This window comes from Carassius gibelio, chromosome B10 (assembly GCF_023724105.1).
Source record: "Carassius gibelio isolate Cgi1373 ecotype wild population from Czech Republic chromosome B10, carGib1.2-hapl.c, whole genome shotgun sequence".
NCBI classification, from domain to species: Eukaryota; Metazoa; Chordata; class Actinopteri; order Cypriniformes; family Cyprinidae; genus Carassius; species Carassius gibelio.
Window position 1 is genome coordinate 15466913 of NC_068405.1, and position 24639 is coordinate 15491551.

General features: G+C 37.4%; 1 protein-coding gene across 2 annotated transcripts; it reads right to left on the bottom strand.

Moving 5' to 3' along the window:
- Window positions 1–23483, bottom strand: ints2 (integrator complex subunit 2). 2 transcript variants are annotated; one of them, XM_052567886.1, is made up of 25 exons: window positions 23059–23483; window positions 22136–22432; window positions 20442–20580; window positions 18501–18603; window positions 18171–18284; window positions 15671–15801; window positions 15397–15567; window positions 15090–15310; window positions 14722–14847; window positions 13710–13781; window positions 12694–12808; window positions 11361–11429; window positions 10839–10973; window positions 8194–8370; window positions 7284–7392; window positions 6352–6456; window positions 5933–6097; window positions 4954–5155; window positions 4747–4872; window positions 4439–4640; window positions 4065–4346; window positions 3210–3317; window positions 2775–2880; window positions 2236–2412; window positions 1–988 (listed from the first exon to the last, which is right to left on the bottom strand). In XM_052567886.1, exons 2-25 carry the CDS (start codon window positions 22426–22428, stop codon window positions 816–818), a joined length of 3621 nt encoding a protein of 1206 aa, XP_052423846.1. In that variant the 5' UTR covers window positions 22429–22432; window positions 23059–23483; the 3' UTR covers window positions 1–815. The 2 variants fall into 2 exon arrangements, with proteins under 2 accessions (XP_052423846.1, XP_052423847.1); XM_052567887.1 differs by having other exon boundaries at window positions 22136–22429; window positions 23059–23469.
- Window positions 23484–24639: the final 1156 nt, after the last annotated feature.

Consider the following 24639-nt stretch of genomic DNA (forward strand, 5'->3'; position numbering starts at 1 on the left):
TAATTCTTACTATATTTTTAATGATGTATCTGAGTTTTCGAAAAGATGTTTTAATACAGCATAAGATTTGACATGTATACAAAACCAAGGTCACAAACACAATTCAGACGTCACGTTTCAAGAAACAGTGAATTTGAGCCAAGAAAACACTCTTTTAAATGGTGGTCTAGAAAACAGACCAATAATATCACTGCTAAGTGCCCTGGACACACATTTTGTCGCACACTCAAATACACACTTAACTAACACACTATTTAGAAAATGCCTTCTACTAAATCTACAGCAAGCTGCTTAGTGACCAGAATTACTCCAATCCTTCAGGACAGGCTAGAGAATGAAAGTCCAATTCACTTAAGACTTAAAAGACGCTTCCTGGAAAGCCAAACATTGTTTTGAGTCAAATATAGATGGCGGTTTTAGGCTGGCAACAGAATATGGAATTGCAAATCTATATTTTTATCTTTCAGTACATCTCGTCCTTTGTTTGGAAAAACGGTACCCCATGATTTGACTATTCATTTATACCATAAAAGAAGAGTTTACGTAAAACTACATTAAATTAGAATTTCTTTCATTACCTTCATTCCAGATGTTTGCATAACTTGTGGTATGCCAAAATGGAGGAGAAAATTCATGTTCAGTGTTTTGAGCGGACTGGCTTTAAACTGAAATGGTCCCAGCACTAGTCCAACAGCTGCAAGTCATCTATCATTATACTGCTTTACATGTTCATAAGCAGATTTCTGTAACATGAGGCTTGACCTTAACATGGGACAAACAGACCCATTAACATTTCTATTTGTCTGTTTGTGTTGTCACAGTGCCTGTGTGCTGGAGCTGATGATGTCCATGAAGGTGGCCTCTATCTGATAGCACAGCTGTACATCAGGATCGGCTCCACCCAGCTCCTCTGCAGACCTTTTGCGTAGAGAGTATTTGGATTCTGACAGCGGTATTTCCTGTGGCTTCTGTCTGACATACTGCAGCCCTAAACACAAGAGCACAGTGGATTAGATCTAAATCCAGGGCTACATGATTTGGCCACAGCATATTGTGATCATGTCTTGATAAATACTGAGAAATGAACTGTGAAAAGATAACCTCATATTACTGATGCTTAGATAAAAGATAAAGGAACAAAGAAGGAATGGAACACTTTGGAACAGAAGCTCACGTGCTCAACAGACTGTGCAAAAACTTCCAAAGAATGCCATTTTTTTGTCTGCAGAAACCGTTAGGGTCATCAGACTTGAAAGTCAGTCTCAAATCACTTTTAACTGACCCAAAAGTGAAGTGAATGAAAACAAACCAAGTTATCTGGGCTACCTGAATTTGCAAGTGGATATTCATTTATTTTAACTGTGATGGGGTCACAGGTCACTTGTCACTAACACAAGTCTTTTTGGAATCTATGAAGTTAAATCTGATGATAATACAATAATTAATTATTTTAGTTATCGACTATTTAAATGCAATATTAATATAATAAATATTGATATTTTATTCTGAATTGAACATCAATATAATTAGAAAACTAAAGAAAGCACTTTGAGCTTTAATATGCAGTTGACAATTATGTATAAATTATTTCAAATGTCAAAATCTTCACTTTTGAGCCACAATGTCTTTTTGCGGTTGTTTAATAATGTTGTGATTCACCTCGCTGTTAGTTGGTTTTGGTTCTTGGCTTTTAACTCTTTAGCTCTTAAGCCTTTTTGGTAACACTTTTACAACAAGGTGTCATCCGTTAACAATAGCTAATGCATTAATGAACATGAATGAACAATGAACACTACATTTATTACACTCTATATTAATCTTTGTTAATGTTAGTTACGTTAAGTTCATTGTTTGTTAATGTTAGTTCAAAGTGCATTAAGTAATGTGCATTATAGAACACATTAGTAAATTAAATTAAATAAAGCATTAGGAAATACTGAAATTAACATGAACTAAGATTAATAAATGCTGAAGAAGTATCAGTCATTTCTAGTTCATGTTAACTAATGAAACTTATTGTAAAGTGTTACCAACTTTTTTTTTTTAAACCTATGGAAAAAATACTTCAAGAACAAAAGGCACCTGAAAAAGTCGGCATGCACTTTTACTCTATTAAATCTGACTCTGAACGGAGTAAAATAATAAAACATCTTGCCTTGCCCCTGCCCCATACAATAGCCATTGATCAATACAAATTTAAAACATTTCAGTCAAATAAGGCAAGAATACACTCACTGGCTATTAGAGGGTCAATATCTCTGGCCTTGGTGGTGACATCAGCAGCAGACACCTGTCCCACCTGAACCAGCAGGGACATGACATCATCGAAGAGTGGGGGGAAAGCCTTGCAGAACGAAACCAGGCATGGCAGCGTCGGCATGAAAAATGCAAAGCGCTTGGCACGGGTCTGCACTGTGAAAGATACCAAAAATATGAAGTAAATATATTAACTCTGGTACTCCATTCAATAAAACAATAAATGGATGGCTGATGCATAATTCATAAACACTACAGAAGAAGGTTTGTCACAGGCAGTAATAAGTGGCCAGCAGAGGGCAGTGTGTACTAAGAGAACGGGATGAGTTTGCACAGGCTGGTTTTTGCTACAAAAGAAGTCAAGGTAATGGTCTGATATCTCCAATTATCAGTGTTATTTTTAGACATTCTTTAATAAAATGCCAGCCCTAATAAATGAATAAGAACAGAGACCAAGGTAAAGAGAAAATGAAAGAAGGTTAAAGAGATAAAGCAACAGCTGAAAGAGTTATTTCTACCTGTGAGGAGGGTGCCCATCACACTAATGGCAAGACGTGCCACACTGAGGGATTTGGGCAGGGCATACTGGGTGCACAGATGGGACAACAGCTGTATGGCGAAGATCTGCGCCAGACAAAACAAAACTCCCATTAGCATCAAGCCCAGAGGTCAACCCTGAGGGCTCACCATGTGTCTGTGATTAGAGTAGCAAAATACATACTCTTTATACTTTCAACTTCTATCTATACAGCTCTAAATTAAGTTGTAGTACATACTATAAAGCTATAAAGAGTCTTGCATACTAAATCCTAAAAATATAAATTATATTCTGTGTATATTCATGGGATAACAAATGAAGGGATTCATTCACACATGAATTCAAATTAATTGGCAACTGATCGATTTAGTAGTCCTGACTGAAAATATGGATGGACGGACTGATAATTGCTTACCTGTTTCTCCAGCTGCGGCTGAGCGAGGAGTTCTGGGATAAAGTCTAGACAGATGTGCATGGAAGGAATTCCTGCCACCGTCAGAGGGAGCAAAGCCTGCGGATAACCCTAAAGAAACATTTAAAGAACATTTAGAAAACCTTCAGAACTCAATTAGAGCTTTAGAACCCAATTAGAGAGTTCTTTGATTTGGTTTTCCTTTATCTGAAACCAATTCACAAAAACCTATAGGCTGCTTTATTATTAATTATTCAAGCCAAGATGAAAATGAAATGATTTTTTAATACACGTTTCTGCTAAATTTGCAAATGATGTATTGGTGCACAGAATAGTGTCAAAAGGTTTGACAGTATCGTTCTACAAGTTTGAGGTAGGAAATAATTATTTTATATATATATATATATATATATATATATATATACACAATTATATTAAAACAATTATATTAAAAAAACACACACACAAAAAAACTGCATTTATTTCAGACCAGAATCTGTTATTTTTATATATATTTCTTTACTACCACTTTTGAATTAAATGAATCCTTGAAGCATTAATTTCTTTAAAAATTAAACATTTCTTTTGAACAGTACTGTAACTTGATTTGAATCCCTCCCTTCCATCCACCTGTCTTACAGAGACCACTTGTCACTAATAAATCTAATCAATTCCCAATGGATACAATTATTTGTTTCCTACTGAATATCCTGTTTCACTCTGAAATGCATGACATAATGTTAAATCCACATAAAAAACACATTGTGTGTGTACTGTGTCTTATGATCATTTTGCATGTAAGTATAAAGTATGTATCATAATGGTGATGGCAGTACTGTAACAGAAAGACTTAATTACCTGAAAGTGTACTAGTTTGGCAATGTTGGGGTCTGCGATGAACATTTGGTGCAGCAGGCAGCAGATGAGACACTGCACCTCCCTCAGGTCACTGAGCAGCCCGCCCTCTGCCTCGCGCTCCCCCTGGGCCTCCGCGTCGCCCACCTGCTTCCTCATGGGAATACCTGGAGCAGACTGAACGCTCCTCAACAGGCTGTCTGCTCCTCCACCTCCTCCCAGCTGCTGCTCCTCCTGAGGGGACGGCAAACACACCTCCAGCAAGATCTGCACTGCGGCACTGTCCTGAAGGTGGACAAAAACAACACAAATATGCCAAATGCACAAACTGGTGATTCAGAGATCAATAGTAGAGATGTGTTTGTGCATGCGTCTACCTGAGCGGCCAGCAGAGCGTTCTTCAGCTCCTCTCTCGTGACCTCAGGGGTATCAGGTTGGCCACCCAGCCCAAGGTTTGATACCGTCTGACCTTGACGCTCAAATTCAGCAGTCTCTTTCAGGTGGGCGTTCAAGTAGGCCTTAGATGCCAACAGGTACCCATTCAGCATATGAAGTGTGATGTCCATTAGTGGAGGACACCTTCATGAGAACAAACACACATTCCTTCAGTAAGACTAAGATTTGCATGAATTATGGAATTTCTTTATAGGGTTTTTCTTATCAGGCATTTCTAAGCAGGTAATACCTGAAGACTCTGGAGTCGCAGCGCAGGACGATGAGAGGATCCACCATCAGATCATTCTGAGTGTATTTCTGCTGCCGCAGGAGCTTTACTGAAGGCTGCAAAGCGTTTACTGTCATCACCCACAGCCTGACAGAGGAAAGAGACTTAGAACGAGTGCTAAAGTGCAAGATTTCCTTCCATTTTTACTAAACACAGAGGAAGTCTCACTTGCGTGGCATGACTGTATTAAGTACCATCCAGAGTTTGTTAACAGTCTGTAGGATCCTGCGAGAGACGGCGTCCTCTAAGAGCACCCCCATGCTGGCAGTCAAAGCCTCTGCGTATGGGATCAGATCTCCCGCAGAGAGCAGCGTCAGGTGCTCCAGGATGCGCAGCAGCCTGGGCCCACCAGAGAGAACATTCTGGAAAGCTAAGAAAACAAAAAAGTTAATGATTAATACTTTTTTTTAAAACACACACACAAATGACGACTTAATTCAAAGACAAATGTAAAATATTTGGATGATTTTGATTTAGATTAGATTTTTTCTCATTAAATATAGCATTATCCTGTCACCGTCTGTGAATACAAGAGTCCTGTGGAGAAACAGGCCTGTCAGAGCAGTGTTGTATGAATACAGAAACACCTTCAGGCTCATTACTCCGCAGGTGCAAAACTGAGTCATGCACATGAAAGGTCAGACTATAACAACAAACTATTCATATCATAGACCATAATAAACACTTGTGATCCCGTCCAGTGCCAAAGGGCCTTATGAGTCCCAATGTAGATTTCAGTGGTCTGGTTTAGTGTAGTGTGAAAACTGCGTGAGAAAAACATTGTACAGCAGAGATGTGCTAATTGCTTTTGCAGAATCCACCTGAGCTACAACTTTTCTATTTTTACTCAGGTTAACTGTAAAAAAAAAAAAAAAAAACATGTACATACAAGGTCCTTATTTTGACCTTGTGTTTGATATAACCAAAACTGACTTTTGACATATACCCTTTTCTTCATTTTAAATCAATATTAATGTTTTTTACTGTGTATTTTTACTGTCATCCATCAAAATGATTTTTAAATTACGAGTCAAATTTCGAAAATGTAGTATATGGCAGAAAATCTTTAATGCAATCTCGGTCACATGAGAAATGTGATTTCCACATTTTGCTCTTAACTAAGGGGCTGATAGTGTGAGTTTCTTACCCTCTCGTAGCTGTGTCTGCGAGTATTTGCAGGATGAGGATGTCAGCAACATCTTCCTCAGTAAAGGCAGAGTACCAGTCACTTCTTCTTCACTGATCCAGTCCTCCACCATGCACAGGTGAGGATAGTTTGTGGCCAGTAGACGCAGAAGAGCAGAATGTAAGACTAAAAAAATCAAATCAAGTACAAATTAGTTAATAACTTATATATATATATATAAAATAGCATTTTTACTGTTTGCATGTATATAGCCTGTAATCCAATGCACATAAAATTGATGAAACATCTCTTTAGAAAGATATCAAGTATCAGTGTCATGTAATAAGAAAAATAATAGCATCTAGTGATGTAACTAGGTTTGTATTATCACATATTTTTAATCTATATAAGTGCAATGGAGGTTAAGGGGTGTCCTTTACCTCCCAGCTCCTGCTGCAGTCCTTGGGCCTGGCGAATGAGGTGTTTAATGGGAATCTGGTCCATGAGGGCAGGAGAGTAGGATTTTGGTTTCTTCTGCATAAGTGCTGGGAGGAGAGAGAACGCATGGTTATCAGGCTGTTTGTTAAAAATAGGCCTCTGTGGTGCAGCTCATGTACAGGTGATTTTTCATTGTATTCCAGTTCATTAGCACAGCCAAAGGGCATCATTACTCCAGAATGATAGAGGAGAAGAGAGGGAGAGAGAGAGATTAAATAAGCACAGCACTCTGGGAAGAGCTGTGTGCATAAACACTGAAGAGTAACCGCTCTAATAACCGATGAGAGGCTTCCAAAGCAAAGTCAAACTGCAGGTGATTGGTGTGAGTTTGAAGCTATTAAATATGCAGAGGAGAGAGCAAGAAGCTAAGCTGTATCACTCTCATCCTAATATTATAACAGCACTCTGGGTGGCAAGACAGGAACTTACATAAGCAAGCATACACCAGATTACCTGGAGATAAAATTATTAAATCCTAGTGTTCAGAGACTATCGTTTAATAGTTGAATCGTTTAAAATTAAACAAAGAAAGAGGCTGTAAGAGAAGACAAAATCAGAAAACACAACACAAATCTAAAAATAAAAACATTCAAAAACATATTTTTCAACTGATTAAACTTTAATTTGAAATGAATGGATCAATCGGAAAAAAAGTGAATTCTAAATGCAAATGTAAAACAGGAAATATACTATTCACATTTAAAATGAAGTTTCCCTCCATCCTTGTCCATAAAATGTAATATTATAATACAATACAAATAACTAACTTCAAATTAAATTCAATTGTATAATAAAGTAAAAAAAAAAAAGCTAATAAACTAAAATTAAGTACATTTCACCTAGCTTATGTCAGGAAATTGTTTAATATACCTACCCAATGTCTTTGTATTTGCGAGCAGAGCTTCCTCATACGAAAGGATGTAATAGAGAATGAGCAACTGGGTGGTAATGGTGTACTGTGAACGGACTTTCCCTCCATCTCCCTGAGAGAGAGAGACAGAAACAAATAGAGGTCAAATAGATCTGGAGATATACAGTGTATAATTTAGACAAGTCACATTTATTTACATAGCACTTTATAATATACAGATCGTTTCACAGAAGCTTCACATTAATAAACATGAAAATAACACTGTTAATGCTGTAATATAAAAAAATGATGAAACAAATTCAATTTGACTTGTAAAGCAGCTTGACAGAAGATAATAATACCATAATTCAGCTAAATTTAGAACATTGTATCAATGCAGTTTAACAACTGTAACAACTTCAATTCAGCTCTACATTAGACAATAGTGTCATTATTCAGCTCAAGTCAGTTCAAAGTTGATCAAATTTTGTTCAAAAACAGCGTGGGTTGCAAAGTTAGTGTCATTTTCAAGCTGAATTCAGTTCAAATTTTGTTCTCATCCGATAATATAAATGCAGTTCAAATTATAATATTAATTTCTATCAGTGATTTATACTTTACCACAGACCACACATGATAACAGGTCTTTAACACAATTAAACCTCAGCTGTTTTAAAGTACCTTTTAACCTATATTAATTATGATTCTATCAAGGATCAACACAATTTGCTTTTATCGTTTAAAAAAAAAATCTGAATCTTTGACTTGTGCATATTGCAATATACAGATGCCACTTGTCTAAAAATAACCTTCAATAATATCTATGCAACTGATTTTTTGCTACTTCAGGCCAGTCATTTATCAAAGTTAAGTTTTTTTCTTTTTTGAGATTTTGCAGTCAACGCTATCAAAAAGATGCTTAAGCTCCACCCACCCCTGCCAAGCCCTGGAAAACATTAAGGATCTCCTGCTCTGTGATTGGCTGGTTGGTGGCCTCAGGGTTGGTTTTGGAAGCCGGGGTCAGGATGGAGTTAATGTAAACATCAATTAATGGAAGGAGCTGAGTGTGGAGTGGAGTAGTCGTCTCGCAAAGCTGTCTGAAGATCCAGTCCTAAGAAGAAAAAAAAGAAAGAAAGAAAGAAAAAGACACTCAGAGATCATTCAGAATAAGTGAATTATCCAATCATCTACCTCTGGCACTCGGGTGATTAAATCATCTTTCCAACTGAGCAGATCAATAGCTATAACATGGCTTACTGACTCCAGAGGAGGCAGATTCCAGCCTTTAAGGCTGACAATGTAATTGTGAGGAAACATTCTGATCAGCCGGGCGATGCGCTCCCACATTCAAAAACCACATCCTTAATTAAATCAATGGAGTGTCTTTCCATGAGTCAGGAGAGGAGCCAGCCAGTCAAACAGATAATAGAACCCAATGGATTCAAGTCGATACTAGCACTGAACAGAGTCAACAGAGTAATGTAGTGTCGTTAGAAAGGAGAACAGAAAAACAAAACAGGACAGGAAAGAAACAGAATTACAATACAATAAAATTTTACTAAACGGAACACAAACAAAAGAGCAGAATAAACAAACAAAAGTAATAGAACAGAATAGAATAAAACAGGAAACCAAGTAAATTAGAATGCATTACAAAATAACACAACCCTCATGAATAAATTCTCAGTTTTACTCACCAGTGGAGGCTCAGTATAAGCAAGGTATTTCTACAGTGTTTGGAGTGAGTTTAACACAGATATATCTTCACTCGCCGAACACACTGTCAAGCGATCTGTGATAAGTGGTGGGCGGATCGATCCTAATATCTATAATATCGATACATACACTGGTATTGGTATGGGATCAATACTAGCCTGATGAGATCAATACTCTAGGTTAATATTCTCCCCTCTAGACTTAATACATTGCTCAATACATTCAACAAAGAGTAGACATGTCTGTGAGAACAAGAACCAACTTATCCATCTCAATTTTCAGTGTGGAAGTAAGCTTTTTTCGGTGAATGTGCGAGACTTCGGCTTCATTAGGCACAGTATGGAAACAAAGAGAAAAATAAAGTGCAATATAAAAAAAAAGTACAATTGTTTGTGCTATCCACTCTGTGTGTCTAAAATTAATACAATACATTAAGATAATATGGTAAGAAACACCGGTTTACAATATCAAGCAGTAAAAAGTGCACAGCTAAAATTTGCTGAAAAGTGAATGAGACTGGAATCCAGACCCATGAGTTTGTCCTTTTTATACAGAATCTCTGTCTTCAACCATTAAGCCACGTTATGCTTTTTTTTATTTTTTATAATGGTTTTCTATTAGGAAAACACTTAACATTCATGGACTTTGCATTTATACCCTGGGGTGCTTGCCTGCATATTTTAATATTACTTTCTTAATGCATTAAGTCAACGTACATTTTTTTTTTTCTTTCTTTATAACTATTTTCTATGGGAGGAAAATACTTAACATTTCTTACAGAAACACTGAATGACCAAAAATGCACCACCATCAGTTCTAAGTTCAGTTAATATGACTAGTAAGCATTAATACATTGTTTCCAAATTTTTATTCTAATTACACACACACACACATATACATATATTGTATATCAGTCTGGTGAGTAAACTAAAGCCCATTTCACACTGGATTCCGGCAAATACACGGGTAAAGTTTTCTGGCAATTGTTCCCGGGTCGCTAAATTGTGCACGTTCACACTTCCAGTGATTACCCGGGATATGTGCGTGCTTTCACACACAACCCGTAAAGGTCCCTTAACGACACGTGACATCAGGGCGTGACGTGTAATGTACGAGTCAAAAACGTTAGGCACGTTACACTTTCATTAAAGCTGGCGAACGATCTCGGCGTCAGCGCGGAAAGTGAGGAACTAACTGATCTCTGCTTCATTACAGTTTGCACATTTTTTTTTTTTTTGCGAACATTGATCTTCCTTCAAAACAGCCGGTAAAAGAGTTGCGCGATAAAGTGTGACATCACTACGACACCGCATTAGATCTGGCTTTTGTTCACACAGCGCTGATTCTGGGACTGAACCCAGCAATGTTACTAGGTCCCTGACCCGGGTTCAATGCCAGAATCAATCCCGGGACATCAATCAAAGGCGACCCGGCAATGTTCCGGCAATTTACCGGGTCCGACGTGCAGTGTGAAAGGGGCTTAAGAAATTTGCAATACAATTACTATGGTGTCCATAGAGGGTTGTCAACAGAATAGAAAACATAATAAAATATCTAGCTAGAAAATAACAGAAAACAAAATAAAACATAATAAGATATAACAAGCTAGTATATGTAACTAGAATTTAACAAACAGAACACAATAGAAACAAATGAAACAAATACAACAAAACAGAACAGAACAGAAAAAAAATTGTTGTGTTTGTGTGTTTCTCAACTGTTGTTTTGTTTGTTATTATAGCAAAATGAGAGTAAACATACTTATCATGATTTATTCTGCTGAAGAATTAAAAAAAATGAATACAACACAACAATTCCAACAGAACAGAAACAACACAGTCAGAAGAGTATTCTAATGATTACCTTTATGGACACTTTGTGTTTGGTGAAGGCTCTGCTCCTCAGGAGCTGGTATATGCAGTGGATGGGGAGGAATCCTGTGATGTTGGCACTGAGGTTATTAGTAACGGCCACTCGCACAGCATGTGCTGTGACCACCTGTGACAACACAAAAATCCACTTGTCACTATATCCATCTTGATGCCACAATTTACATTTAAGATGTTCAACAGATGTCTTATCCACGATGACAAAAAGTGCTTTGTTTCAATTCGTTAGACTGCCATGTTCAACAGATGGCAAGTATGCAGTTCTCAAAGATAGCTGCTAGGAAAGGATATCCATAATAGTGCATGTAATAATATGACAGGCTGTTAGTAATTAAGATGTTTGAAATCGTGCCTACACAGTTCTTACAATATGTCAAATAAATTGCACATACTCAGAAGCACACAATTATTTTTACAAAAACATTACTCTTATTAGGAGAGGCTAACGGCCGCTTTGCATTAAAACACCATCAATCCAGTGTCAAGAAAGAGGCACCTGTTCTGTGAAGATTTCCTGAGTGAAAATGGTCTTCATTTTGCTCAGTGAACTGGGTTTGATGGCGATCTGTGGAAGGATAAGGAGTTTCAGACAGTTCTCAACCAGATTAAACTCTGTACAAGGTTTAGAAACTTCAAAAACAAATTTCAACAAAACATGAAGTTTTTTTTCTTAATGCCGAAAGTGACTCATTCTGGCTAAACAAACCCTCCATGACTCATATATCTGTACCACATCAATAATGTACGACTCAGCTAAGGGCAATAACATATTACACAGACGTACTTTAGCCTTCTCTGGGATGTGCATGTTCCTAGACACTAACAATCAATAAATCCACCAATTAACACCCTCTCTTCTGTGACTTTTACAGTGCAAGCTAAGTATAATGGATGGTTTACACCTAGAGGATTAATTTTGGAATTTAACCAATGTTGGCATTTAAGCCCCAAAGTAAACAGGACTAAGTACCCCCTTCGTTTGCTTCTAAATTTGACTTGTTTTTATAGAGAAACAAACAAAAACCCCAATACCTCTAGAGAGAACCCCTGATGGATAGACTGACCTACTGCTGTAAGCACTAGAATTAATTAATTGTGTCTAATAAAAACTAATTTGCTTAATTATAAAGCATGTTTGCTCATTATAAGCTAAAAATCAAATGTCCAGAATGTCCAAAGCGGCTGTCTAGGTAAGACAGTTGAAACGGCTAAAATTCCTATTCAGATGGGTTTGTTTGAAATATGTGTTTCGCAGATGTACTCTGTGAAATTCCAGTCTTCGTGTCCTCACACAACTGTGGTAAAAAATTACAGCGCATATTAGCTACTTTTTCATCGCCTATCTTTGGGGTCCTCTGTGAAATTAAACTCACCGGGGTAGAAACATCTGCGATTGTGGAATGTATTTTTAACACTCATTTATACACTCATTACTCTAACTAAAAGGCCAATCCTCACTTAATGCATTACCTCGTGCACATTCATTATAGAATTCCCTAATCATATACACCATTGTTCAAAAGTTTGGGGACATAAATAAACATGCAGAAATCCAGAAAGGACACATTAAGTTGTTTTAAAGGGACAGTAAAAACATTAACTTTTCAAATAAATGCTATTGTTTTCAATTTGCACATGCATACACCGCACAAACATCTATGACATCCAAATACATTCAAGAGACACTCCCATCTTAATAAATTACATGAAATGACAGGCATCCAACGTTAATAATAATAACTTGGAAACCTAATGCCCCCAGATTAGTGCTGAAGTGTCTTTACTGTAGGTTTTATTCATTGGCTGACCAACTGATTGCTTAAACTCACCTTCATCCCAAGGGTGGAGCAAACCAGCTCGATGATGGCACTGAGCTGGTTGCTATGGAAATACATTGCAACCAGTAATAGCATCTCTCCAAAAGAGGCAGAGACACCGGCGGCACTGGAAAGAATAAGAGAAGGGAGGAGAAGAGGGGGACGGAAAGGCAAAATAGAGTGAAGACAATGAGTAGAAGGGGAAAATGCTTTAAAAAGAGTACATATTTAAACACTCTTTTATATAGAACAAACAGATAGACACATATCAACCCCCAGGTTTACAGTGGGCTTCACATATATGATAACACTAACCACAAACACCCTCGGCTGTGCATCGATGGACATTTATCTCTAAATTTATAGTGTGGATAAGCGCTCCAATCATAGTGGGTCACAAGGAGCACAAGCTACAGGAGATGACTTATAACCCATCAGCTGCTTATTAGTTATTAAATTGAAAAAGCCTGCCACTGCCTAACCTCAGCTTAACCCCATCTGTTTTCATTCCATCATTCATGCTCTCCCCATCTCACTTTTATAAGCATAAAATGATCTAATATACTGACCACATTTACCACATTTCACCACAAATGCTTTATTTTTGCACATTTAATTTTTTCTGGTCTACTAAAAAAGTGGTCTTTTAAGTAAAAAGAAAAAGGGCTGTACTGCAGGCTAAGATTCATATGGGCTCACCAGCCTATGCTTCCAAACCGCCTTTATCTAGAACTGAAGTGGGTCTGAACGCTCCAGACTGGGAAGACCTCAGAGGAATGAAATGATTGCGCACATAAAGAATGTGAAAATTCAAAATGTAATTTCCAAATACTTCTTAAATAGTTCTCTATGAACTAAAACTAATTGGATCGAAGGATAAACAGACGTTTGGTACATAAGCAGACGATTCTGTTTCCTGTAAACTTCTCCAGAAGATTTCCTTCTTGCCGAATCATAAAATAACAGGCATTTTTAGTATGTTGTAAAATGCATTTATTGGTTGTTATGGGTTTGAAGGGCTTCTGTACCTCTCGAAATACTCCTCCTCTTTTATCATCCAGCTGAGCCACATTACCATCAGTTGCTCCTGTTCTGGAGTACTGCAGAGAGAAGAAACAACAACAGCACCATGACGCATCTGGGTTTAAGGACTTTGAGTAAATAAAATTATTGCACTAGAATGGAACTGAATTGAACTTCACATTAAACATAACTGAGTGACAGAACATTAAAGTGCTAATGTTGATGTTTACTGAAAATACAAAGTGCTTGCTAATGTTACATATTTGAAGTGGTCATGTCATGCAACAATTATTTTCCTTAATCTTTTGACATTCACTATTGCCCAAGTTTGGGGTCTATAATGTGATTTTAATGTTTTATAAAAAGAAGTATTTTGCACATTTATTTGATCCACAATACAGCAAAAATTAAAAAAACTGTGGAAAATTATTACAATTAAAAAAAACTGAATTTGAAATGTAATTTATTCCTGTAATTTATTCCAAAACTGACTTTCCAGCAAACCATTGCTCCAGTCTTTAGAGTCACATGATCCTTCAGAAATCACATGAATATGCTGATTTAGAGGCCAACAAAAACTTCTTATTATCAACGTGGAGTAAAATTATTTTTGTGGTATTTTTTTTCAGTATTCTTTGATGGAAATGACAGTTCAAAAGAAACAGCATTTACTTGAACTACAAACCCTCTGTAAAAACATAAAAGCCTTTACTGTCACTTTTAATCAATTCAAAGCCTCCTTGTTAAATAAAAGTATTACTAACTGTCCATAAAAGAATTGTACTGACTACAATCTTTTGAACTGTAGTGTAACAGTTTAGCAGAGTTTCAGAAGTCCTAAAAGATCAGCATTAGCACAGATTCAAATGGAGGTGTAAAACTGTGTCAAACTAAATTATAATGATTTATGGCACATTACCACTGAACCTCAATGAGAACATTTTAACTGAAGTATGATATGAACGTTTAAATCTTTAAATCCTTATTTAGGTGGAGCATAAGTGTCAAAGTGTGCACCTGACGAGGGTAGGGAACGCCAGCAGTTTGCAGAAGGACAGGGAGACGAAGCGCACTCCTGCCGGTGTGGCTGGAGGACGACTGGTCATCAACTGCAACAGTTGCTCCGCCTCTTCATCTGTGGGCCTGTGGAAAGAAAACACATCGGTAACCACCATTAAAACTTCGCAACATTTGGAAGAGGTATTCAGTGTCATTAGGAACTGAATGTAATAAACTGTTGGAATTAACTTCCATAACCTCGCAATGGAATGAAGCCAGAACCAAGGGGAAATCAGCACCTTAAGCATCTAAATTACTCATGGTTAAGAGTTACTATACCACCCATTTATACTTTAAAGAACTGATGTGTGTCAGCTGTAGCATACCGAAGACCAGCAATCCCCATAAGTGCGCAATAGAGCCGCAGCAGCGCACTGGCCTTCACCACATGCTCCTCCCGCAGGCCAGAGTACCCCGAGCTGCTCTCTGAGTCCATGTCACTGTCGTTGGGAACATGGGTACTGCGGGAGCGGGGTAAGATGGCCACCAGCTCCAACAGCAGCTGCCTGCGCATCTGCCACAGCACTGAGCTGCTCTCTCTTTTCCTCTGAAGTGAAACACATACATGCATTTCATGTGTTTACAACGCAGCTTATCATCAATTGTCTGCGTGCTTCTGTTGTTCATCCTTACCTGCTGTCCGTTGCGAATGAACATACTGAACCAGGTACGCACTTTTCCATTGGTGCCCAGGAGTAGGCCGCTGACATAAGACACGAGAGGACTAACCGCCTCATCTGCCGTGTCTGGCTTGTAGTCTAGGGTTAGAGCAACGCCCAGACCAGGAAGATGACACTCTTCCACCTGTGGAAGGACCAAGAGCTTGATTTTAATGACACATGGTTCGGACCAATTTAGCTGCTGTCCATTACCAAGCATGACAGGTGGTATAAAGCTCGAGACTCACCACCATGGCCCTGATGTTCAGAGCCTGAGAAGGGTTCATCTGACACAGCTGCCGGAGAGCTTCTGTCCTGCGTCGCCCACCCACGCTCTCCTCATCCTGCCGTTCTCCGTTCTTTATCAAACCCCTGCACACTGGAGACACAGGGACACATAAGCTACTTCGATTAAATGTGCTGCTTTTAACTTTAAGCAGCCTGAAAACCACATGAAAGATGCTAATTTTGTTGTATTTTTATTAAATACATTAAGTACAGTACAAAGGTCTGGGGTCATTAAGATAAATAATGATTTAATTCAAATCTTTATTCAGGAAGGATGCATTAAACTGATCAAACGTGACCATAAATACAAGAAAAACTGTTACGAAGAACATCTTTTTCAGATTTTCTATTCTATTCTTTTTAATGTTCCATTCAAAGAACACTGAAAAAATGTACCATGTACCGAAAAGGTTGTTTTAAACACTGATAATAAGAATTGTTCCAAATCAACACATTAGAATGACTTCTAAAAGACCATTTGACACTGATGCCTATAGTAATGACTGCATAAATTCAGCTTCATTTCACAGGAAGTTCTTATTATTATTAATTGGAATATGAATTAATACTACTGTGTTTTCCATTTTTTTAAACAAATAAATGCATCCTGAGTGAGAAGAGGCTTCTTTCGTTTTTTTTTTTTTTTTGGCCTTTTGACACTTTTTTTTATTGAAAGACACATTCGATCAAGAAAAAAGAAATGGGCCGGTTAACATGGTTCAGTCTCAGTTTACTAAGATGCACAGGAATGCTAACACATAGCTTTTCCCAAATATTATATGTGCCATTGGGACAAGATGTAGACCAGATTTGATACTGTGAGTCCATGTGAGCACCAAAGCTAAACTTGACTGATCGTCACAACTACTATGTTACAACTCAGATGAGATCATTTAAAAATATTTTTCACAAATGTCTTTCTTTATTTAGCTTGGAATCCAGCTCTCCTCTCAACTTGAATTAAAATATCAGTTTACCTTTTACTATGTGATTTTAACCACAGATGACATTTTGCCACGCTGAATGATTAGAATTACAGAGAATCTTTTATGACGGCTGCCGGAATGATATTAGTTTCAATAGCCCCTTATGAAAAAACGCCTGATTGAGGGAAACCGCAGCTGAGTCTGTCACAATTCATGCTGCATCTGATTACAGTGCATCTCCATAGATAAGCTCTTTCCCTTAATGATTCAGCCTTGAGCGGAATATTCTCCCAATGAAAGATCCTGTCTAGGTAATCAGCTTTGAGAATTGGCCATTCAATAATACGAAACATTTCAAACTGGCTCTGAATGGAGTCTCACACAAATAAGCTATTGACTCAACAAGGACCTAGGAGTGATGAAAAGATAGCACAGACTCTGAGATGTTTTTATTTCCACTTAGAGAATCTCTGTGGAAAACCCACATACACACATAAAGAGGTACACAAAGAGACCCATGCCCAAACTGCACATAATCAACCCTGCCATACTCATCAAAATGGAAATTCAGCACCTTTTAGATGATCGTGCAATGGCCACATAAGACAGATAAAATGTAAAGTAAAACTGAGTTTCACGTGGATTTATAGTAAATGAAGAAAAACAAAACCTATTTTTATATTTTAAAAAGAAAACTAATTTACATACCCCTGATCCAAAACCTAGAAACACCTGAATGCAACTCCAACTATTTAAAAGTATTTTAGAAGTCCACAATTTAATGAACTTTCATAATGTGGAATGTTTATAAATGTGACCTGTGCTGGCAAAATGATTTATAGCAAATAGCTAATTTTTTTTAATATGTTATTTTTATTTTTACATTTTTTAGAATTTTTATTTATTTATATATATATATATATAAATAAATTTTGGATTATCAGGATGACTAGACGAGGAGGGCCTAACTCATTTTGGTGAAAACCTTAAATTAAACCTTTTTTTTTTTGCATATACCGTATTTTTCTGACTATAAGTCGCACCTGAGTATAAGTCGCATCAGTCCAAAAAAACATTACCATCTCCAGCCACGAGAGGGAGCTCTATGCTGCTTAGTGTAGGCTACAGGAGCACAGAGCAGCATAGAGCGCAGTAATGTTTTCTATTGGTTCATTTCTCTTGGTTCATTGCTCTCGGTTCATGTCAAATTAATTTTGATAAATAAGTCGCACCTGACTATAAGTCGCAGGACCAGCCAAACTTTGAAAAAAAGTGCGACTTATAGTCCGGAAAATACGGTAGTTTAAAATTAAACTACATTCCGTATTGCGACTCATTTTGCCAGCACGGGTCACAAATGAACATGTGTGATTAAATGTGCATAGTAGGCCAGGCACGTGTAAATAAAAAAGTACATCCAATAAGTGCTGATTACATGTCTTTAAACGACAGGATAGTGAATGGATTAAAAGTGACATTTTTAATTGTTTTTGATTCGATATTTGTTGGATATTTCAGCAGATGAAGGACATACCCTCACTGAAGCTGTCTGGGACATTTGCCACCAGCAGACACAGGAACCACTCTCCGTTCCGCACGTGAAGCAGCGCCTCGGCCACATCAATGATGGGCAGCAAAGAAGGCAGCTCTATTGGGAGCAGATAAATAAAAGAATATATATTTTCTGATTAAGACGAATTTATAGTTTTATCTTCAAAGACAGTAAATAAAGGACAAAACAGGACAAATGTCAGGCACAGCTGAAGTATCATTTTAGCAAGTGTTTTCTTTTCTGACATGCTGAAGGAAATGTTTACAGATGTGGTGATGATTGTGTCATAGATTGGGTCTTTGAACCATTCACCTGCTTGCAGGATGCAAAGAACATCAGCCACTTCCTCCAGGTACACGGGGCTCTCAAACAACTCAGAGGACCGGAGGAAAAACTCTCCATTAGAGTCAGCCACCTGTTCAACACAGGAAAATATTTGAACACGGAGTGTGATAGAATAAATTAAAGATAGCAAACATCTTCTTCAAACATCTTTATGAAATATTGAGGAAAACATACATGTTTAATTTCTTTCTTTCTGTCTTTCAGTTTGCTAAAAGGATCATAATAGCTATATCATTTTTTTATGTTTTGAGAATTGGTCTCTTATGTCCACCAAGGCTACATTTATTTGAACAAAAACATAATAACAATGTATACATACATACATACATACATACACACACACAGTGCCTTCATTTTTTCACTTTTTGTTATGTTTTCTTATGTTAAACTGCTTTAAATTACTTTTTTTCCCACATCAATCTACACGCCATACACAATATTGACAAAACTAAAACAAAAATGTCACAACTTCGCAAATTAAAAAAATAGCTGAATTAAGTGTATTGTATAAGTATTCACACCGTTAACTAAACGTTTAGCTGAAGCACCTTTACAGTCAAGTAATTTTTTTTTTTTGATGCTGACAATTTTTTACTCATCATCATTTAGTAATTATATGCCATTCTTCTCATCTCTTCACCTCTCATGCTCTGTCTGGTGTGATGGGGACTGATTCACATTTTCAGAATATTTGAATAGGTTTGAGCTTAGGCTCTGGCTGGGCCACTCAAGGATATTCACTGTATTTCAGTCTGTATTTTGGTGCACTGAGTGTTCCTTCTACTCTGACGAGTCCCTCAGTCCCTGCCGCTGAAAAAAACTTTACTTTTGGGGTGATACTCTGCAGGTGATGAGCAGAGCTGGTTTCCTTCAAAAATGATGGAGATTAGAATTGAGGTTCATCAGACCAGAGAATCTTGTTTTTCAAGAGTATGAGAGTCCTTTAGGTGCTTTTTTTGCAAATCCCAAGTGTGTTTTAATTTGTCTCCACCGAGGAGAGAATTAAGACTTTACCATAAAGCCCAGATTGGTGTAGTGTTGCAGTGAAGTTTGTCCTTCTGTGGATTTCTCTTATTTCCACACATGATCATGGAGATCAACTAGAGTGACCATCAGGTTCTAATTCACTGCACTAACAAAAGCCCTTCTCCATCAGTTTCTCAGTTTGGCCAGGAGGCCAGCTCTAGAAAGAGGCATGGCTGTTTCAAACTTCTGTTACTGTTGTTTCAAACTCTGTTACCGCTTCTATGACCCTTCAATGAAGCAGAATTTTTCTCTGAACTCTTCCACAGATGTGTGGCTTGACGCAAACCTATTTCAGAGCTCTACAGGCAGTTCTTTTAACCTCAGTGCTTGATTTTTGCTCTGATATGTATTATCAGCTGTTTTAATAATCAACATTTTATTAAGACGTGTGCCTTTCCAAATCATATATATATATATATATATATATATATATATATATATATATGTGTGTGTGTGTGTGTGTGTGTGTGTGTGTGTGTGTGTTTATATGAAGAGCTCATTTGCAAAGACGGATAACAATTTTCAAAAATCTTGGTGTGTCATTGTGAATTCCAATTAATCTCAAATCAAACTGCAGTCTTTGATTAGGTAAAAAATAACAAGAAAATAAAGCTTACTAACACGTATAACACAAAAACATTTTTTTTTTATGAAATAAAATGGTGTTATCTTTTTTTGCACAATAAACTCCCTATAAATATATATATATATATATATATATATATATATATATATATATATATATATATATATATATATATATATATATATATATATATACATACACACACACACACACAGTAACTAACTTACAGTTGTCATTAAAAAATGATACACTTCACTTTTAAAGGACAGATCATTATCCAGAAGTAAATACTAAACCTTGTTCATAATGGCCAGCAGTTCACTAAGAGCCAGTCTGAGTCTCCTGAGAGGATCACTGTGCTCAAACTCCAGAGTCAAACCATGCTGCAATTGAGAGACCAGAATGCTCTCGCCATTAGAGCCACCAGCCTTATGTCTGTAGAGAGAAAATATAATTCGAATCATCAGATATTTAAAGGGGGGGTGAAATGCTATTTCATGCATACTGAGTTTTTTACACTGTTAAAGAGTTGGATTCCCATGCTAAACATGGACAAAGTTTCAAAAATTAAGTTGTACGTTTGAAGGAGTATTTCTGTTCCAAAAATACTCCTTCCGGTTTGTCACAAGTTTCGGAAAGTTTTTTCGATCTGTGTGACGTTAGATGGAGTGGAATTTCCTTATATGGGTCCTAAGGGCACGTCTGCCGGAAGAGCGCGCGCTCCCGTATAGCAGAGCAGAGAGAGCACAACAGATGTTCACTGATCAGAGCGAGAGCGTCACGAAATGTCACAAAAGGAGTGTGTTTTTGGTTGCCAGGGCAAGACAACCCTGCACAGATTACCAAAAGAGAAACAGCATTAAGGGACCAGTGGATGGAGTTTATTTTTACAGAGCATCAACGGAGTTGTGCAAGTGTTTTTGTTTGTTTCCTGGATTTCGAAGATGCTTGTTTTACAAACAAGACCCAGTTTGACGCCGGATTTGCACATTATTTATTTCTTAAGGATAATGCAGTCCCAACGAAAAAGGGTCACGATCGTGTGTTGGAACCGCAGGCGGTGAGTAAAACTGCTTCAAATATCTCTGTGTTGTTAACTTAGCTATCGGCGCGTAAGCACATCAAGTAAACAACATGCGATGTTGTCATCAAACTGCACTTTCCACATGTTCAGCTTAAAAAAAAAAAAAAAGAAAAGAAAAAAAAGACGACAAAGTGGAACTTAGTCATTTTCCAAAACCGCTAAGCAAATATATACAGTTTCAGTACATACCACATAGAGACGTCGTTGCTGATGCTGCTCTTATTAAATTTCAGCCTCTGGATCTGATTCTGGATCATAAATATACACTGAATCTGACTGTTAGCCATGGTTTGTTTAGGATGATGGTTTTTCCCTCACGGTAATGTCACAGCTTCCAAACGCTCTCAACGCAAAAGCCTACTGGTGCTCGTGATTCTTTAGCTCCGCCCACACGTCACGCCTCCAGCCGGTCGTGTTTTTCCGGGACAAATCGGTACAGACTATCTTTCTCTTATGAATATAATAAAACTAAAGACTTTTTGGAGTTATGAAGGATGCAGTACTACTCTAAAGGTACTCAAGATTAACAGGATATTGAGTGAAAACTAGCATTTCACCCCCCCTTTAAGCAAAATTCCTTCAAAAACACCTCTCTTAATTTCTCAGAGTAATTCTGAGAAAGACTTACTTATCTGATTTATTCTGCCAGTGAACGGAATCTATAGAACAGGGATAGACAACTCCGGACCTGGAGGGCCACTATCCTGCAGAGTTTAGCTCCAACCCTAATTAAACACACCTGAACAAGGCAATCAGTGTTTTCGGGATTACTAGATAGATGCAGGCAGGTGAGTTTTTATGAGGGCTGAAGCTAAATTCTGCAGGATAGTGGCCCTCCAGGACCGGAGTTGCCTATCCCTGCTATAGAACGACCACATGAAAGCAATTTCTAGCTTCTGAACTCACCTCAGCTGCTGCTCTTTTCTAGCGTCCTGCTCCAGAGCATGGAAATCCACAGACAGCAGTGCAACAATGGAGTTTACCGCCTCCACCCCTGACAGCAGTCGCAGGATGAGCTTCTTGTCCTGTGCCCAGGCGTTACTCTGATCTGCAGGGGCACACAGAGCCATCCTCACCAGACAGGGCAGCAGGAGCCGCAGCTCTGGGTCACTTAAAGCTGCTAGTCTGACCACATCTACCTTCTGCATGGCCTCAAATGCATATGGACTCACAAACTGAAGACTGACACTGTCTGCCATTCTGCTGCAAAGAAAGAAAGGGAAAGACAAAGCAAACATTTGAGATAAAAAAAAAAGGTTTATAATAACCATCCTTTACATAATATAAATTAGTACAACTATTGCTATTACTGTAAAATCATTATAATAAACGGCTACGGGATTTATTCATTTCAATTAAGTATAACTGTAATTTTGTTTCATTTATTTTTTGGTGCCATTTGTGACTAAAACCCACACTAAAAACAGCACTGTGGTATTAACATGACTTACAATGTTAAACCCATGTTCTGGACATGCACTATGGTAATATGCTATTATTTGAAGTATACAGTAAAATTCTGTAAATATAGAATATGGATATGGTAATAAAACAATTCCATAGTTTAATAGTGAGTTTACTTTAGGTGTATTTATAAAAATTTATATTCGCGTTTTAACATTTGTTGCTCCAAAAAAAAAAAACTATTTAAAAAATACTATTTAGAATGCTCAGTCTGACGAGAACTGCTCTCAGATGCACAGCACACTGAAAAACAAAGTTATATTTAACGTATCAAACTCTTTAGCTTGCGCGTTAATTTATCAGAATCTAATAAAAATTTATTTTGTATCATTGGGGACCGTGGAACAGTAGTGGAACCGACTTACCTGAAGTTTACCAGAGCCGCTGGCTACAGCAGAAACACAAGCCCTTATTAGGCCCGCGAGACCGCGGTCTTTCCTGTTTCTCACGCCTACAGGAAGTTAAGCGTCGTCGGTTAAGGCAGTAGAGTTTACCGGTAAGCTAACAGCTTAGCTGCTAGAGCTAATAAAAAGAGATCCATTCATCAAGATGTAACTATCTGAAGTACTATAATTCCAATATTACTATTTGTATACTTCATATAATTTACTTATTCTGCATAAAACCATCTACGTCCCGCAGACTGTTTACTGACATCAAGCTGAAAGGAAGAATGGTGAATTGTTTTAGCACAAGCGCTCATCTGCGATCGGTGTGTATGCTGAACTCTGACTACGTCTCAAAACCTAGTGAGCCGCCTACCTAGACACCATTGTTTGGCCATCACTGACGTGTGACGTGTTGTCTTAAGAGCGCAATAAATATGGAAAATTTACAAAAAAGAAAAAAAATATTTTTTACGTAAATAATATCTTGTCTGTGATGCCCAATTAGTTACTATGTAAACAGTTATCTTTGGTTTGAGACACAACCATGACAGAATAACGGACGGAGACTAATTTAACCTTTAGATGATAGAAGCAAGTAGCAAGGTCAGTTTTTCGGAAATATTTTCCCATTAAATAATTTTTCGTTTGTTTTACAGATAATCATACATTTATTATTATTATTATTATTATTGCACTTTTATTGCGTTTGCTTTTATTAAAATTAGCACAGTAAACGTGGCCTACATGTGGTATGTGTCCATATTTACTAGTTATCATAATTCTATTTTAAATGTAGCATTTATAGTAAGACCACAGTACATACAGGTGCAACCTAAACAAGAATGGTTGGATCAATGTATTTATATATATATATATATATATATATATAAAAAAAAAAAAAAATTAAGAAAAATATGGTATTTGTCATGAAAACAGTAACTCCAAACACATTGTAAAGTGGCAGTTTGCAAATAGCATTGTTAAATTATTACTAGGCCAATGATGATCAATGATTCCTTAAAATATGGATGCTTCCCTGGAACTAGTAAACTGTGAAATCATCACACATGCAGTGTAAACTCTGATCTAAGTGTGCTTGACCCTATAGATCTTTACATGCTGTTCATCACACACTTGTATTTGGAAACCATGTAGAACTGGTGTGGGAGGTAAGAGAATTCCCAGGGTCGTTGAATATCAGCATACAGTTTATTCTGAACAGAGTAAGATACAGGAAATAGATCTTTCTCTGTGCACAAACACTGCATTTCCAACAGGCACCCAGATCTGGTTGTTAAGTCCATTTACACCACACATTTCTTTGTCACACTCAAAGAAAAGTGATTTTGGTCTAAAAGTGTCCTTTATCACTCAGAAAAGGTGCAAGCAGGAGAGCCAACCAGGGAAGGCAAGGTGAAGTGAAATGGATGAACTTCTAAGCATTATTATAGATCTTTATCTTCTTCATCAAAGCCGCAAGTCTCCTTCACAACAATCAAATTTTGGATTTCACATCACAGTCCCTCCCCCCAAAAAAACACAAGCACAGGAAAAACA

Coding starts and splice junctions, on each gene's coding strand:
- ints2 (XM_052567886.1), bottom strand. CDS start 22,428: ATGGCAGACAGTGTCAGTCTTCAGTTTGTGAGTCCATATGCATTTGAG. Junction 15,568..15,670: donor TGAACATCAGGGCCATGGTG/GTGAGTCTCGAG, acceptor GTCCTTCCACAG/GTGGAAGAGTGTCATCTTCC. Junction 15,311..15,396: donor TCATTCGCAACGGACAGCAG/GTAAGGATGAAC, acceptor GTTTCACTTCAG/AGGAAAAGAGAGAGCAGCTC.